Source organism: Chiloscyllium punctatum, chromosome 40, assembly GCF_047496795.1.
Source record: "Chiloscyllium punctatum isolate Juve2018m chromosome 40, sChiPun1.3, whole genome shotgun sequence".
In the NCBI taxonomy this organism is placed as follows: domain Eukaryota; kingdom Metazoa; phylum Chordata; class Chondrichthyes; order Orectolobiformes; family Hemiscylliidae; genus Chiloscyllium; species Chiloscyllium punctatum.
In genome coordinates, this window is record NC_092778.1 from 37,116,264 (window position 1) to 37,135,458 (window position 19,195).

The following is a 19,195-nucleotide window of genomic DNA, read 5'->3' on the forward strand; positions in this document are numbered from 1 at the left end:
AATATGTCCTGGAAGCTTTCCAAGGAGATCGTTGTCATGTCTCCACAAGGAGCTCTGTGGTATGTGATTTTATCCAAGAATATGTTGTACAACCAGAGTTTTAGTGCTACTTCTGGAGTATTATGCCACTAAGCCCCTGTGACACCTCCCCTGAAGAAAAGGGGCTCTTCCACATCACAAACCAGGTCCATACATGCTTACAGTCCAGTGTGTGAATCTGGCAGCTCTGAAGCACTGTCTTCCACTCCTTGCTATGGAGTGTGATTATGAAATGAGAACATCATGCTTCACTCTTAAAGGCCTTTTTTTTTCTAATTATAGTTCCTTAGCATGCCCGACAAGGAGACAATTAGTGCACACAGTATAATGGTCATGATTGTTTGAGGTTTTATTTTTAACCTGCATTCCTAACAATATATGACCTTCCAATGATTCCTGTGGTCTTTTTGACTCACTTGTGTGAATTGCATGTCACTGGCTAGCCAGCATTTATTACCCATCCCGAGTTGCCCTTGAGAAGGTGATGGCGACCTGCCTTGTTGAATCGCTGTAGTCAACCTGCTGTGGGTTGGCCTATGATGCCTTTAAGGAGGAAATTAGTGAGGCCTTGATTACTGCAGTTGCCCCCAGAAGGGTCTCCAGTTCCAAAGAAAAATCCTGTAATTACTCTGCCCATTTGGCATGTGGTTTTAGCCATATTGCGCAGTTCTTGTGCAATTGATGCCATACCTGATGTGGCATTGTTCTAACTTTGTTTCGGTGTGAGTGTCTTGGCATTTCCACCTGGGATAACTACATTTTCCCATATCATTCCTTTTTTACTTGTATATTATTTTGTCAGTTGCCCCTGTAATCTCCAAGCCTCCCCCATTTACACTGAGCCCCTTTATATAACTAATACTTTACCCCTGAGCCTATGACTTTGAAAATTCCCATGCCCTTATGTCCTTCCTCATGTAGAGGCCAGATACACAGTGACCTGTTTCAAGGCACCTCTCGCAAGCAAACCCCAGCCCCAATTTGTGGATCTTCTTGTCCCCTCCCATTCACGATGTGGTGCCACCCTACTATCCACAGTACACTGAGTCAGTACTATTATGTCCAACCCAGACTTGAGTTGTTCACTTTCTGTAGGACTCTGTGGACTGCTGCTGACAAGCCCCTTGACCATTATTGCTGAAACTAGCAGGACTGACCTTGACCCAGTTCTCTTGGAATGATTTGGTAGGACAATCTTGACTAACTGTTCCCCTTCCTCCATGTGAGCAGCCCTCAGTTGACTTACATTTAACCCTTGATTTGTTTGTATTATAAGGACATTGTGTTAGAAATGTATGGACTCTAATCGGACCAAACCCCTGACTGACTCTTTCCAAACCTCTGAACTGGAATAATCTGAGGCCTTTTACTAACAAAGGTGGTACCTCCTGACTGACTGTACATCCATACTGTAGGGAATCTAATCTAAATCTAAAAATTGAAAACTGCTCCCTTTTGGCTTTCGGACATGGCCGTTTGATTGAAGCGCATGTAGTGTGCCATGAAAACTACTGATGCATGCTGCAGGTGTAACGATGTAGCACACTGCCGCACAGTTCACCCTCTATCTAGCTGTTCAACTGACGATTCAGTGCTCCTCATTGTCAGGAGTTATCAGCCTTTCCATCTGTAATGAAAGGCAATGCCAGCCACAGAGGCTGGCAGCCTGGAACTGAGCACTAAAGACACCGTGTGCTTAGAAGACAAGGTGACCCCTACAGAGGCTGACAGCCTGTAACTCAGTGCTGAGGCCAGTTTATGTGAGTCCAGAGAGCGACATGGGAAAAACATGGGCTGGCAATCTCCAAGCAAGTGGTCAAGAGAGTGATGAGTGCAATGAAAGCAAGCTGTGAAATATTAGATACACCTTGTGTAGATGCATATGGGTCTGCGCAGTGTCCCTGAACTCTAAACTAAAGTGCTGAATTCCAAGGAGGCTCTGCACTGGTCCAAGAGCAGGCACATTGGTGTAGTGAGGCTGGAGATTCACTGCTGCCATTTTGTGTGGATGTAAAGTCAAGGAGGATGGTAGCCATGGAACATGCAGATATCTTGTTCAGAAGAAGCAGTTGCATGATGGCCAGGGTAAGCATGCTGCCAACTACTTCTTTGCATGTTGGAAATTTACACAGTCCATTTGCTCAGTGAAGGAGAGGAAAATCAGAAGCCTATTTTGATCAAAGAATGTCTTTGACGCCCAGAATGGTCTCCTTTGGTTCATCAATTTCTGCATTGATCTTGTTTCGCGAGGAGCAGTGGAAAGTACTAACTACAAATATTTCCATGACAACCATTAACTCTATAAAATATTTCCAGGAGGTCAAGATGCGCCATATGAGATTTTATTAATCTTTTAAGATGAATATTTTGTTTTCAGACTTGCATTTATCCCAGTGCTGTGGGCTGATGGTAATTTTTCAATTAAGGCATGCGGAAAATTAGTCAGCAGACATTGTAACTCATCGTCTTTCAGTTTTACAGCTGAATTCCAATTGCTTGAGAGTGACCAGCTCAGTATAAATGGCATTTTAGCTCTTTGTGCCCTCTTGCAAAGAACAAATATCCATCAAAATAGATGGCTTTTTGATAAAACAAAACATCCCTCCTGGTGAGGGATGAGCATTATTGAACATCATGTGGGCTTCCTCGTTTATTAATGCCATTCCTCATCCACTGACGTTTTTTTAAGGTACATCAAAAGTCCACGCAGTCACTTTGCTGGAAAGATCAAATCTCTAATGTCATACTTCTGAAAATTCCTGTGGTTCCTCCTGACAGAATTAGCTGTTGAATCTTTTCCCAGCCTAAGTTGAAGCATTTGACATCTCATTATTTGCCTCAGCTGTTTTCAGTATCACCTTCACCTACCTAATTAGGTAGCTCATTGAATATATTATTCATAATCCAACGCGCGTTACTGTCAGAAAATGTTGACACATTTTCAGAAGAGACACACTTTACGGAATGACTCAGAGGGAGAGTCACGCAACACAACATGAATACTGATACAATGTCACACCAAGAAATGACCAGTGCTAATGACCCTGCCGGTTATAGATGCCTGTGGCGCAATTACAGTAATCAGTGCACTGTCATGAAAATTTTTGATAAGGTTTATAGATTTTAACTGAGCCATTAAACTAATGTTAAATTATTTCTTGCCCATTCTTGGTCATAGATTTAAAGGAACACATGTTACCAGAAAGAATAAAGTCTGATTTTTTTTGCCAAATAGAGTCCACTCAGGAGCCCTTTTAAAATAGCAGATTCTAGAATTTCGACTCCCTTTCTCTACCCATAATTTTTGTCGATACTGAGTAATGTCACATGTAGTCAATCATTGCAGCCCACCCATGGTCTAATCCCTTTGTAGAGTTGAGACCTTGCTGTAAGAATGTGTGGTTCATGGCACTTGAGAGGAGCTGTGGTCTGTGGTGAGGGACCCTCATTTTCAAATGGGAGCCAAGAAAATAATTGCCATCTGCACCTGGAATTCTTTCATTGACAGGCTTTGAAATGCAAAAAAAATTACTCTTCATGTTTCAATGATTAGGTGCAGTAATATAAGTTAGATATATGTTTACTGCATCGACTTACTTGCATTTTCCTGCAAGGATAATCATTCTGTTAGTGCAGAGAACTACTATGCATTCAAAATTTGGAAGAAAACATTGTCAGGAAACTCTATGAGTCGTGACCTGAAGTTTTATAGATGTTCACAACCCTCTAAAATTAATAGGAAACATTTTACCAAGGCTTTTTAAAAAAAACTGTTCCTGGAGTATATTGATTGATCAGCCAACTATTACTACTATGAAAAAATTCTATTCTTGAAATTTCAGTAGGTTTCCTAGTTTTTCAGCTGCAATGTTTTTGTTATGACAGCTGAGTCCCTTGTGAATGCTTGGCTGATTTTCAAAAGCTAGGAACCACTGGGCAAAATAGACTACTTCAATCACAGTTTCAACAGATTATTAAAAGGTTTCCTGTCATTGATATGTGATTTAATTAACTTGTTTTTTGTTTTTAGAACAATTTAGCCATCTGAGGGAATTTCTTTTCATGTAATTCTTGAATGAAAATTCTTTACAGTATGAAGTATGCTTGAATCTCAGCTCTATTAGATTGCTAGGTCTTTATCCTTAAATATCCATTTCCACAAAATGGTTCCTGAGTTCTTCCAGTGGTGGACACTGGGTGAGAGGCTATGGAGAATATTTGGGGCTAAGAAGAGCACATGGAGGCTGCATAGGGACATGAGGGTCCCAAGGGAACCAAAAGGTTGTTATATGGTCTGACTTTAATTACTAGACCCGGGCCGATGTCCTCGTAAACAGAGATGGTCTGGTCATTCATTTGTCTCTGTTGCCAAATTGTGAAACACTTTAGGATGTTTTTGGCTAAAATATGTATATATATATAATTTGTGAACTTGCATCTGAAAGTGATGGGCTCCATCTGACCCCCGACTCTCTGTGGTGCAAACCCATTTTGTTGAAACCCTTACAAAATACACTGTCTCTGAAGTTTAGAGGTTTCCCAACTGAACCTTACCTCCTCTTTGACAAAACTCTAGGCCTAACTGTCAATTTCAGAGGTATCAGTTCAAAGAAATTCACACAACATATTATTTATAATATGTCAAGAGACCAAAGAGTCCAGAATCCAACATCGCTTTATTGTAAGCTACAGGAACGTAGAACATTCACTGTCTAATGACACATGAGTCAGACAATACACGTGCTCATGGCTGTTTCTGTGGTTAGTTTTACCTGGAGCAGGTTGCTAGAGGCTACAGCTAAAGGGGCATCAACCATGGCTTCATAGGAGAATCTATTCCTCTCTTACCACCTGTCACAGGCATGTCAGAAAGATCTACAAATTGATAATAAAACTGATTGTTATGAACACATTTTCTGTAGCTGTCACATCCTGTATTGGGATTCAAACCAACAATTTCTGTCTCAGAAACAGAAGTACTACCCATCGCACCATAAGATGTTCTACGTAAAACCAGTATCGGGCTTACACGATGTGCATATTTGTTTACAGTACTTGAGAAATCTATCAGGAATAAAATAAAATGTGAAGTCCGTGGAAGGAACAGCGACTAGAGGATAGAAATTATCCCCTCAAAAATTTATAGCAGAAGCATAACAGCTAATTAAAATAGTCACTTAGTTGCAATTAAATTAATTTTTTTCACACTTGTCGAAGGTAAAGATTCAAAAAGCAGATTCTATAGTAAATCCCAATCATTACCAGAAACTATCAAGACTGAATAATATATTTTTGGTGCTTGGACTGATATACTCTTACATGATTTTTCACGTGTTACAAAGCTCATTGAATTAGCTGGTTGCTAGGTGAAATATTTGCACTTAGAGAACACCCAAAAATGCAGAAGGCTGAACCAAATCCTGAATTTGAAAAACTAGAATAAAGCCGAAATCCTGCATGTCAGTTGTCTGCTCTTCCAACTGTGAAACACTTTAGGATGTTTTTGGCTAAAATATGTATATATATATAATTTGTGACTAAATACATTACTGATGCCCTCAGATGCTGGGTTCAACATGACTATTGAGCTGGCTGCCATATGTAACTCCTTGCTGCCATCTACTGATAAGGACCCAGTAAGTTGGTGAAAACCTGTGCAGTAACATTCACCTCAAATCAAAAAATCATTTAATGTAAATGGTAAAACGCATCTTTCTGGCACGTCATTAAAATACATTGACTCAGAGGTAAATGTAGCCTCAATATTTATATTTTAACCATTACTAATATCTGCATTTCTGTGATAATTTTTATATGAGAATATAAACAGCGATTTCAGATGTAGGCAGTCAATCAGATATTCTTTTCCAATAGGTGTTCAGCTCATAATCTGAAATGTATTTTTGCAATATGTTAACGCTGCTGCAAAGTTTCTCAAAATACAAAATGCGCCGATTTTAGTTTTGCCTGCACTGTGCTTCTGAGAGAATACCATCAGCTCCAAAATTTCTCAGATAAATATTCATTAACCAGGTTCATTAACCTTGACTGAAAAGACCGTAGTTTGTTTCTAAGATGGTTACAGTATTAGCATTGTTGCCAAATTTGCTAATCCATTTTGTTATTGATTTCAGGATCCAAAGGCAGAGTGCAATAGCTGTGCAGACAAAGACATCAACACAGTGAGTACAAACATTTCAGCCTTGCTTCTAGTCTTTAATAGTCTCAACTCCCTGCTGAGATTACAAGTCTGACCACAATATTTATGTGTAATTAGAAGAAGTAAAACCTGGTCATGCAAGAAGGACTAATGGTATCTGTGCTAACAATTCAATATTTGCATTGACTGCTTTGCCTTTGCTAAGTTGATCAGAGAAACTTTATTATGTTAATTATCCTGTTATAGCAGAAAAGGGGAACATAACTACACCTAGAGGATCAAGTTAATGCAGCTGGAAGTTGCAGAATATTGAGTCTTGCCTGTAGATATCTTAACATTGTACATTATTTAAGAACAGGGAAGCAAAGTGCAGTAATTCCATTATAACAGTATTTATATGCTCGGTATTAGTGTGAATAACGTTGATAATACCTTCTGGCCACCATAGAAATGTATGTTTCTCTCTGCCTTCTTTGTGCTGTACAGGTTAGTATAATATTGGAAAGCATGCTTTTGAATAAGGAATATTCAGCACTAATACTTTGTCACAATAGTAAGCTTATTCCTTTATGAATTTAATAGCTTCAATAATCCATCAAATTTTTGTAACATTATGTGCTTGGATTGATGTAAGCATGGGAAAATTGTTTGTATGCCTCAGAAACTGGGGAATCTAAATCTCAGGCATATAGAATGGGAAGGAATTGTTTTCTTAATTCCTCCAATGCAGTCTGTGCATGATCTTCAGCTGTGTGAGGAGAAAGCTAATTGTACCACTTCAGATCACTGCTTCTCCTGATGTCTGAATATTAAAGGATCACAGCTATCTAATAAAGCAGTGACTATGAATGTCATACGAACAGTGTAATCAGATTGTATTCATTAAAGAAAGTACAAGGTAAGTGAAAACAGATGTAATAGTAGTGACCAGGAACAAAAGGAATAAGCTTTGTCTGGCCTTTAAGTAGTCGTGTTACAGAGCCAGGAGTTACAAAACATTGTAAAGATGCTTTTTTTAATCAAGCGTGCTTCAAATGTTGTTCTTTCTATCTGTTGAATGATGTCAGGAAGGCCTGTTGAGAATCGTATGTCGTATTGTGTACAAAATTAAAAATGTAGCTGTACATAGCTGGTGTTCCTGCAGAAATATTTTCTCTGGTATTTTGCAGGTCACAACCTTTCAAAAATATGACAGTGCCAGGGTTTTAAATATGAACTTTACCTTTACCTTTTTAAACATATTCTGAGAACAAGAGTATATTGTTGAAATGGCAACTCAGTAATCAGAATGCTCTGTAATCATGAGCATACAGTATTATTACTCTTCAGATGATTTTAATGCACAGTCCCAGGAGGCATAGACTTGTGGACAGAGGAACTAGGGCAACTTGTGGTCAGGAAGGGTCATTAGCACAAAGCAATGACATGATCCTTTCTGATAGATCTACTTCAAAAATATATTTTTTTAAATTTCAAAATATACTTTATTCATAGAAATAAATCTTTGGTACTTATACAATTTGTCATGTCGTTCATAGATATATACATTGCATGTCTTAACATTACAAAGAACAGATTGAATTAATCAAATTTACAGTTATCCTATTTACAGTTCCCTTTATTAACCATCCAGTCTCTTATTATTTAGCTGTATTATTTTACTGAGTGGGTGCCCTGTTATACGATAGCAAATGAACCTTCTTTAACCCCAATTTATGGGGTTACCGTTGTCCATTTGACTGTCCTGTCTCCGAGGTAGCTGTCTGCATCCCCATGGTGAGCACAAACTGCTGGACCCTCGCTGGGCTGAGGTAGCTATCCAGGCTCTCACAGGGGTCATTTACCCGCTCTGGTGTCATTGAGCCAAGGCAAGGGTCCACACCGTCCAGTTCTGTGTCTGACAATGGGACTGTCAGAGGATCACAGCTCTCAGTTGTCTGTAGTTGTGGGGCAGTGGGTACCCCCTGGTTCTCACTGGGTGGAGGATAGACTTCGGGGGGTCCGTTGTTTCCTGGTTGGGAGGAAATGCCCTCCTCTTTATCTACGGCGCTCTGTCTCTCCTTCTGGTGGTGATGACATTCTTTGCGCCCATCTTCACCCTCCGAAGAGCTGGCCGTCCCTCCCTCGTGCAGCTGTCTTTTCCCCCTTTGCTGGGAGGTTTTGGGGGCCTGGCAGGATTTTCTCTTCCTGTTTTTAACAGGTATCCACTCCTCTGCCTGCTCGATTACCTTCTCCTCCATTGCTTCCATCTGCCCAGCTAGAGCTAGGATCAGCTGCTGTGTCTCTCCGCGAGCTGCCGCCTCCTCCACTCCAGCCTGTTCTTCTTTCTGAGTGCCACCAGACTCCGTTTCCCTGCTGTCCGGGTGCACCTTACTGGTCTTTGGAGGTCCATGGCTCATATTTCCACCACCAGCCATCTGTGCATAAGTGGGGCCCCCCTGTCTTGGGCAGGTCTTGTACACATGGCGCGCCTCTCCACACAGGTTGCAGCTCTTTGCTTCCTGACAATCCTTACTCAGGTGACCCTCCCATTTGCAGTTTCTGCAGATGGTCACCTTGCAATCCACCGCCACGTGTCCCGACTTCCCGCAGGTTCAGCACACTTTCGGCTGCCCTGCATATATCAGGTAGCCTCTGCTCCCTTCAATTGCGAAGCTCGAGGGTGGGTGGAGGATGTTCCCATTGTCATCGGCCCTCAGAGTTACCCTGACCTGCCGCTTACTGGTCCAGATCCCAAAGGGGTTGATCACATCGGTGGCTTCTCCCTCAACTTGTACGTACCTTCCCAGGAAGGTCAGGACATCAGCCGCTGGAACATAGGGGTTGTACATATGGATTGTAACAACCCGATTCCTCTGTTCAGGAAACACACACAATGGGGTTGCTGACAAAATGGAAAACTTCGGCTCCCCTTCCTTCTCCTTGAAGACCTTCAGGAGCTGTTTGCAATGCTTCACACTTCTGAAGTTTACATCAAAGTAGCCTGCCCCAGGGAAATCCTGCAGGCAGTACACGTCCACTGCGGCTAACCCACAGCATCCCAACAGTACTTTCTTAATAAACAGGATGCGGTCGACCGGTGTACGATCCTCTACCTTCTTTACAGTCACCCAGACTGTGTTTCGAACCCCCTGCCAAGGGCTGTGGGCAGCTGTTGAGGCCATAGCTCTGAGGTTGGCTGGTCCCTGAATTGGCATTAGGCTGAAGCCAGCACGAAGATCCACCAATAGCAGGTCAGCACAACCAAATGATCCTCCAACATCCAATCACAATCCAGTGACAATCTCCACTAGCTCTGATGACTCGCAACTCAACCCCTGTCCTGATAAGAACAGACACTTGATCTTAGCCAAAAGGCCAGTCAGTCAAAATTTGGGATAGATTCCCAAACCTGGGGACAAAATTTGTGCAGCCAGCTAGGGAGGAGAGAGACCAATCACCTCAAGGTCCTAGTGGCCTCATTTATTTTGATGGCTGGACTTTGTTGAAATGTCCAGTGAGTTGCTGGTAAAACTGGAAGGTCCATGGGAAGCCTGCACTCTCCCAGTTTCACACAGAATTCTGAGGGAGATGCCTTGTGAGGCTGTAGGGTATTCGCTGTATGATAATGAGTTAGTACTTCATCTTTGTTCTTTTTCTTGACTGGATTGGCTATCTAATTGGAGCATATGTGGTTCACACCCTTAAGTTTAAAAATGTCAATCAGGACCCGACAAACATGAATTAATTCAATTTACAGTTGAAAGAAGACAGCTATCTGACCCAAGCGAGCATTTAAGCCACACAATGGCACAGCTTTGGGACTACAGTAATTATGTTATTGGATAAGATAGCTGGAGCTTTGGATGTGAAGTTTGAGTTCTGCCACAGCAGAGAAAAAGTTTGAAAATCCTTGAATAAAATGGTTGCATTGGTAAAAGTGATCATGATTGTTCTAAAATCCAATTTGGCTCCCTAATACTGTTCAAGGAAGGACTGTCCTTATCCAGTCTGTTTTATGTGCAATTCGAATCTCAACACCAACCTGGTTGATTCTTAATTGTCTTCCAAAGTGGGAGAGCGAGGCACTGATTTGTACCAACTAACCACTAATTGGCCCAGAAGCAGGTCCACTCTCTCCTCCTTAAGGTAACTAGTAAGGGACAATCAGTGTGGCCTTGCCATGGTGCTCTTCTCAATAAAAAACATGACATCATTCTTGAAGTGACATCAGTTTCTGCTGCTTTCCCTTAATACCCCTTTGCCAGTATAACCCAAAATTGCCCTTGCGATTCTTGGATGTCATGTTTCATGTTTGATCCATTTAACTCATCAAACCAAAATACCCTCTCATTCTCTTTTTAAGGAAATAAATATTGTTGACATCATTCATGCTGCAATATGATTTTATCTAGTCTTGTCCTCTACAAAATGTTAATTTATGTCTGAGTGAAAAACCAAATGCAAAATGAGGTGCTCCTCTTAGTTCACACCTCACAGCCCCTTGTCCTGACTGTTTGACAGAATTTGTATGATCTGGCTAAACCTGCTCACCCTTGTAAACATTGAGGTGCCACAAGTCCATCAGGAAGTGGCATCCATAGCTTGCTAGCTGCAACTCCGCTCAACTGGTGCTCTAACTTGAAATACACCCTGAAATATTTTTTTTAAGGAACTGAATGCTAACATTGTAATGTTGACGAAATAAATTGAAATTAAGATTTAAAATGTTTCTCGCTCTTCTAGTTACATAAAGATGTTGTGCAGTTTAAATATTGCTTGTTTTAAAATCTGAGTCTTGCAAAGAGACACTGCCTTATAACCATTCAATGCTTGGTGCTTTAGGCTTTAGAGTTGATGTAAATAATGTACTGTCTGTTAATAGTGCCTGTCAACTGTGGCAATGTCTCATCTGGGACTAGCAGGAATAAATAAAAGGCAGTAAAGTGAAAGAGTATTTGAGACTCAAAGCCAGAAAATGAGTATTTTTATTTTTTTCACTGAGTCTCCAAGACCCAGAAGGAGAAAAATTCAATCATCAATCCATGACAGCTGAATTTTACAATTTAATTGTGGCTTAAGAGACCAGAACGTGTTGAAAAAATGGTGAGCAAAGTTACTGGTATGTGGAACAGAATGTTTCTATGTGCATATAATTGAAGACTATCTGGAAGTTGGTTTATAAATATATTTCAAGATTATATGAAAAGGATGTTTGGCTGGATTATATGTGCAATATACATATACTGTATTGTTTTATCAGAGAGAAATAATATTAAAACTCCCATTTTTGGCATGTTTATATGTTTCTTTAAAAGTTCAGTTTTATTTATTAGTTCTACACTGCAACCTCAAACATTTTCAATAGAAATAGAGTTGTAAGAACAGTGAGTGCTGTATATTTTGAGAATTACATTGCAGGTATTTATGGTCCAGGTTTTCCAGGAGCCTTTGGGTCATATGGTGTAAATGTAGATCAATAGAAGTCACGTGCAACTTATGCTATGGTCAGCAGGTTTCCCTTGATTTTAGTGCCAATTCCATGAATCGTTTGCTGAGACCCTCTTTATCTCATTAATGTGACTCTAACCTCACATATAAGACAAGAGAACATAATTTTACTGCGATTACATCAGCTTTCTGGCAATCTTCATGATCTTTAAGGACAATAGGGACTGGGACATATAATGCGAAAGTAATTTATGGCTCTCGGCCTGGGAGGAGTCGACAAACTTTGCAGCTTGATTTTTGCAGTACACCCATGATCTTTAGATCAGTGATTTAATTTTTCTGTAATTTTGAAATCAAGAATAAGATCAAAGGAACAGCAAAGCTTTCCTAGTGGACAATCCCCTGATTAAGATTTTAAGAAAGAAGAAGAGAAGTTACAAAGCCTGGAAGTCAAATGCAGTCAGTGTCTAAGGAGTAAGGTTGTGTGCCTGTTGTAGGAATGGAGCATGTGAGACTACCTTTGACAACAGAAAGCATTGGCCACATGTGTTAACAATTCCAGGAGGGTTTGATGTTTTTTTTTCTCATAGATCCTTATCCATAAAGATGAAGGTCAGCATGGCCTTCAATCCTTATGGTACCTGAATTCCCCTATCATCCAGAGGAGGTCCATGCAATGTCATTTAGGGAGCTGTATTTTCCTGCATTTGATAGGTAACAGATGTGTTCTTCTGGGGAGGATCTGACTTTATCAAATCTGACATTCTCCACGTGGAGCAAAGAGACAGGGCGGTCTTTTATTATAGCTTGCTGACTTGCTAGGGACAGGGAGTGATTGATGTAGCCTACGTAGTATCAATGTCACATTCATGAAAAGGAAAATTCTGGGTGCCCTACTTTGTGAATAAGGTCAAGTCCTTTGAAGGAATAGAGGTGATTCCCTAGAATGAGCTCCCAAATTCTGTTGATAGAGAGAGCAGAGAAGCTGAGTTTGCTCTCCTAAAAATTGAGAAGGCAGAATTTCATTTCAGCTCCAGCAATGTATTTTACAGTTCTTATATTTTGAACATGCTTTCAGTAAATTCAAATGAGGTTGTCATTGTGGAATTGTGCTGAATGGAGTTAATCTGATTAGGATAATCTATTGCCTGCTCAGTGTTGAAGTGGTCAGAAGCATTAAATTAAGAAGTCAATGTAATCAAATGAGCTTCAAATCCCTCATTATAGTAACAGGGTATCTTAAGAATATCTGTTCCTTTTTGAAGGCCACTGTTCATGTCTGTCTGCAGCGTGAAGATTTCCTTCAATGCTGGATCACTGGAGAGAGATTCCAGTCCAGTTTGCGATTTCACATTGTGTTCTCAGGGTAGAGATTCACAAGATCCAGCTGTGTGATTAAAACTGCAGAGCAAATCTGTACTGGCAGCTCAGAAAATGAATTTCTTTAAAGACGGTTTCAGGCTGTACAAAAGATTATTTCTAAGTAACAAGGTATAATCTAAATTATTATTCACCATAGAAATGTGCAGGCTGTAATCCCGTTGTGTCTATCCTCAAAGTTCATTAAAATTCAATGAAAACTGAGTGGGCTCAGCAGGTATATTATTGTTTCTTTATAACTTTTGTTCAGCGTATGACAGTGTACAGTTTAATATTTTAATGAATTGACAAATGGTCACTTATAAGGAGAATACATGCTGGTTCTAGTCATGAAGTTAATCATTCACTGTTTGTCCTTTGTTATTCATGGTTCAACTAACCATGGTCTCTTTTACTGGGCTGAATCCTTACAATAAACTTTCTTCCTATATTCAGAGTTACTCACTGTTATAGCAGTGAAATGTTTTACATATATTGATGATGTGGGATCAAACCTTACTTAAGTTAAAATGTCAGGAGTATCATTTTAAGTCCCAGTGAATTTTTATTTGTTTTAGTTCATGGGATATGTCACTTACCAATTATTGTTCATCCCTAATTGTCCTGGATATTCAATTTCCTGCCTCCCCAACCCCAACACACATTCAGTAAAAGCCAACTGCTGGCCATTTGTGGCTTTGGAAATTAGTTTGTACAGAGAGGGTGCAGTCTGCTGTCAATGTGTGTGGCATGCCTACAGTGATTCTGATTTGAATTTTGGTTTGCCGTGTGTTTGGGGTAATGATCCTCGAGGAGCTGCAGGAAGGCTGGAAGAAGCAAATGACAGGGCCAAGCACTTACAGTGTTGATGTGGAGTCAGGAGGCAGACACTGGATCCTCCTAGTTCCACATTAATGGGATCTAAAGAAACACAACTTGGAAGAAATTGATGTTCTTATTTTTGTTGGCAAATGATCGAATACTGTTCCTAGTGGTGCCCCAGGATCTTTCCTCTTTTGCCATCACCAATATGAACTGTGCGCTTCCAGCTTGGAATGTGCACATGGAGCCACCTGCTATACTGGACATGTGGCACCCATTTTACTTTCTGGGACAAGCACAATATAAAATAAGGACCAAAGCATTGAATTTCTGTGGTCCAAATGAAGTTTCTGAGCATCCTATTTATATTATTGCATGTTTACTTCATCAGTCAAATCTTGCAGCACTTAAGAAATACTCACTCATCTATTTCTCAAGATTACCTTGCATCTCAGAAAGGTATCAAACTCTTCAAAAACAAAATTCTATTAGCAGAAGGCTTTATTGCTGACACAGCATGATATACATCACTCTGAAGAAATCCACATATGTTGACACGGCCCACTATTCTAGTTCAGTCAGTAGAGAGGCAGTAGGCCCTCATGATCTTCACCATATGATATCACCATATCTCTTTCCATGTCGATACACTCCCAGTGCATTGGTACTGACAAAGAATTGGGAAGTTGGCAGCCTTGCTCATTCTCAGATCAGTAACACAGGGAATTAGGGTGAAAAGGAATTTTCTGGAAATGGAAGAGAGCTTTTCAGGGTTTCAAACTCTTTGATAGGTCAGGCCTCAATATCTGGAGAGAGTGGCATCCAGTTTTTTTAATTAATATTTGTTCATAGGATGTGGGCATCATCAGTTCATCCCTAATTGCCCTTAAGAAAGTCCTTGTATGACTGCAGTCCATTTGCTGTAGGTAAACCCACAATACTGTTAGGGAGGGAATTCCTGGTTTTTGCCTTTTTACTGCTCCATGTACCGTACATTGATTGCCTCGTATCACAGAATCATACTGCTGTCGTAGTACCTGCACTACATGGACTGAAGTGGTCCAGGAAGTGGTTAATGAAGGTCGTTCACCTTCTCCAGAGCAGTTAGAGATGGAGAACAGGTTCTGACCTTGCCAGCAGTGCTCACATTGCACAAAAGAATTACTTCTCCCATTCTGTTTCTGGTAACTTATTGGTAGAGCTATCCAATTAAACCCACTCCCCTATTGTTTCACAAAAGCTGCACAATGGTTTCCTTTATCTATAATTTTGAAGTTCTTCATGATTTAGAAAGACTTACACCTGCTCTAATCCTTTTGTTATTTTAATGAGAAAACTCTCCTCTGCTTCTCCAGTTGCTACACATTATTAAAGTCCACCAGCTCCAATACCTTTAGTTACTCTATGGTAGTGAACTCTTCTGTTAATTAAACCAAACACCCAGAAAAGCTCACCTCACCTTGTAATTTGTTAAAATATGAGTGATAGAGTACTCCCAAATTCCATCATTTAAAGAAAATAATATCAATTTATTCTTTAACTCTGAAAGTGAATGGCAAACAATAATTCTTCACAAATCTAAGCCCCCCTTTCTCGTAACTACTTATTATCTGCCTCCAACACGATAACAATATACTGTTCCAATAAAACACATATTAAAATTACATACAATTAATTTCATAACCATGCAGCGGCTGTCTTCTTCAGTGTCTGTCTTCTTCTGCCTGAAGATCTCCCTCGGTCATCATCTTTCTTATTACTGTGAAGGTGTTTCATTTGAAAGATACCTTTGATAGAGAGAGTGTTTCCTAATTTCTTGGATCACTCTTGATGGCAGTAGCTCTGTGTCCAATTTTTAAAATACCTGTATTGTTATATCCCCAACATCAGTGCATCTCATTGGATTGATGTTGTCAAAACAATAACTTCAAACTCGATTGGGTTTTATCATCCTGGGGCATAATTTAAACTGATTGGTTAAATGGGAATTGTTGTCAAAAAGCAACCAACTCAGGTATCCATTTTATAGCCAAATTTTACATATTTTCAAGTTTACAACACACTCTGAGACTGCCATCTAGTCATATCACAGATACTTATAAGCTCCCAGTTCAGAACAGCATTCACTCTCTCTTAAAGGTACAGTACACGCTTTTAACTTCATAACCGTTTCGAGTAAACCTGGGAGGAATATTTTTCCTGAGCTGTGATGCCCAGAATGAAAGACAGTACTCCAACTGAGGCTCAACTGGCACTTTGTTAAAATTTGCATTACTTTCTTGCTATTGTAATTGTCATTTCTATTCATTAAATGAAGGATCAGTTTTAATTTGTTAATAGCCTTCTCAACTTATTCTTTTAACTTTAATGTTTTGAGTGTACATTTCCAGTTCTCTCAGTACTTACACTCTCTTTAAATCGCATCAACCAGTTTATATTGTGCTAGATTGTGGCTACTGAGGCAGATAGTTTGAGTTGGGAAAATTCCCCAACATGCAGCCCAGCTTAGAGTCCAGTTAGGCCACACATTCATTGCAGTGAGTTGAGAGCAGAATAAAGTTAGGCCGCTGAGGCAGGCCGTTTAGAACCCCATCCTTGAGACTTCATCCTTGTCATTTTTTGAAGTTGTTAGGCACTTTAGTCCTCACCTTGAAAACTGCCACTGCCAATTACATGTCAACTCATGCCCCTGTCTTTCTTCCCATTGCGACCTCCATAGTCTCTCACCCAGTATCTATCCAAGGCCAGGCTTCAGGACTAAATCGGAGATGAATAAAATAAACTTGCAATAATCAAATACAGCTCTCATTCTTATACACTTTGGTCTCATAAAAGCTCCCATTCAGGAAACTCATTCACAGCTTTTAAATCTTTTCAGCAGTTAATCAGTTACAAATAGAAAAAGAAAACATCAAGGCAGTTAATCCTTTAATCGTGTCTTTTACTGTCAGTCAAGCTGTGAACTCAAAACATCTGACTGAAAGAATTGTAGCTTTTGAAATGGTATCGGGCATTGATTATGACATATTAATAGTCCTTAGGAAATGCCACCAGAGAACTCTATTGGAAGTGTGAACAAGTGGTCATGTTTTGACTTTTCTATAGCAGATGGCTTATCAATTAAAATAATCGCTTTGACTGTTTGCTTTAACTCTCACAAGCAGCTTTAGCATTTTCTTTAAATTTAAAGAGCAGAGGATTCTTTAAAAATATCTCGGGTCAAGACACACCTTGTCTATTTTTCTGAAAATGTGTTGCTGGAAAAGCAGAGCAGGTCAGGCAGCATCCAAGGAGCAGGAGAATCGACGTTTCAGGCATGAGCCCTTCTTCAAGGGCTCATGCCCGAAAAGTCGATTCTCCTGCTCCTTGGATGCTGCCTGACCTGCTGCGCTTTTCCAGCACCCCATTTTCAGCTCTGATCTCCAGCATTTGCAGTCCTCACTTTCTCCTTGTCTATTTTTCTAACAAGTTTACATCAACTCCACCAAATGGTGATCTCCACACTGTGACTGAAGACCCTTGGCATCAGCCAAAATGAATGTCTATGTGAACTCATCACGAGGGCTTGAGGCCAGAAACACAGAGTCAGTTCTGCAAAGCTGCCCTGAGAAAACCCCCCCCGAATGTTTGAATTCGTTGTCTGGGTGGTATGTAATGGGAGTTTGGCACTGGGATGAGTTTGGAGCCAGTCACAGGCAGGCTGTGAAAAAGGTATATCTCTCTGCTACGGCACGTTGGGGAGAAAGGAATAAAACAAAAACTGCCCTTTAATTCTCATCCCTCAAGCTACCTAAGCTCTCATGATACTTCTCATGTTCCATCCATGCCATCCCATATCCCATGACTATCACCTGATGAAGGAGCGACGCTCTGAAAGCTAGTGTGCTTCCAATTAAACCTGTTGGACTATAATCTGGTGATTTTTAACTTTGTACATCCCATATTATATTCTGCTACTCACCCAGTCCCATGATGCCTCATGCTCTTCATGCCAAGCCGTCTCTATAATCCTACTCTATTTGTAAATGATAGGTGCTGAATTTGAGTGTGGGACTTGTGGATTTTCTAACCTGACTTTCAACGTGGTAGAGACCAATACATTCGTTCTGGTCTTCATGCTCCAAATGAAGATTGCCCTACTATTCTTCCTTTTAATCCATCACCATACCTTTTGGCTCCTTTCTTTCTCAGGCTTCCCTGGCCTCTCCTGAATTATTTCATGTCATTGTTAACAGCTGCCTGCTGTGCACACTCTCTAAATGAGCCAACAAGAAGGATGTAAATTCACAGTTTTGTGTCTGGTTAAAGAAGTTATTAAAGCATTAGTTAGCTTTAATGTGGGGTTATAAAGATAGCTGTATTGTTTTGAATAGGGATTAAGTATTTGAGGGGCTTTTAAAGGTTTTACTAGATTTTCATAAATGGGTTCATTGTTGTGAAAGCTTAATAGATGTTTAGATTTTTATTCTATTCCAAATGAGTGTATCTCGTGAGGTTTTCCCATGGGAGTACTTCGTGATTTGGCATAGAGAGTATAGGTGACATGGCAGTGGGGAGAGAGAGATAGAGGATGGCAAGAGCTGACATTATGTTTGCCTGGAGTCTATAAGGGACCATGGTGGTTGGGAGGGAGACATTAGTTAGCATAAGGATATTAAAGAGCAATGGGGATGGCAAAGTGTGATAGGATGTGAGAGGGGTGAGGACTAAAGTGTCCAATATTTAATTAAGCAACTTGTACAAATTTGCAGAGAATTAAGTCAAGTCTTTGAAACAGCCTGCTGCAGCTTTTGATCCCTCCTACAGCCAGCTCTGCTCTGTGTGTTGAGGCTGGTCTCGCACCCACCCTCGTGCAGCCCAGAAACTTCCCTACTTCAGCTCCCCACATTCAGAGCCAACATCTGACAGAGCTATTCACAGTATTCCAAGTATTTTTCCAATCAAGTTTTTATCTAATGTGACTGAAATCAGTTGTGTTCAGGGCAGTGCAATTTATTCCCCTTCAAAGATGCAAAGAAGCAAACCCTTGTTTTGGTTATGGATGCTGACACCAATGTGATGAGCATTACCTTTCAGCATGGACTGGGTGCTTGCTTCCTACCTGATGCAGTGAGTGCTTCAGTGACTAATTTACTGTATTTTAACTCATTGTAGTTTGCTTGATGTATCACAATGGCAACTGTCTGCAAGAACAAAAATAATTTCAAAAAATAACGATAATTGGGGTATGCTTAACACATATAAGTCACTATAAAATACCTTTTTCTTTCTTGTGTATGTTCCTGTTCTCCCTCCCTTAATTGAACGTATGCTTCCATATCTCAAAACAATGGGATTGTTAAAATAAAAGTTCCAACAATCTTAGTTATGAGGTGATGTTATCGC

General features: G+C 40.2%; 1 protein-coding gene across 7 annotated transcripts in view; it reads left to right on the top strand.

The window, feature by feature from the left end:
• The window catches only part of rbfox1 (RNA binding fox-1 homolog 1), a 1,745,467-nt gene that overhangs the window by 583,579 nt on the left and 1,142,693 nt on the right, over nt 1–19,195 (top strand). For all 7 annotated transcript variants that reach the window (XM_072559568.1, XM_072559572.1, XM_072559574.1 and 4 more), the window contains one exon: nt 6,174–6,221. In XM_072559568.1, the coding sequence (XP_072415669.1) occupies nt 6,174–6,221 (48 nt within the window). The remainder of the gene's footprint in view (nt 1–6,173; nt 6,222–19,195) is intronic.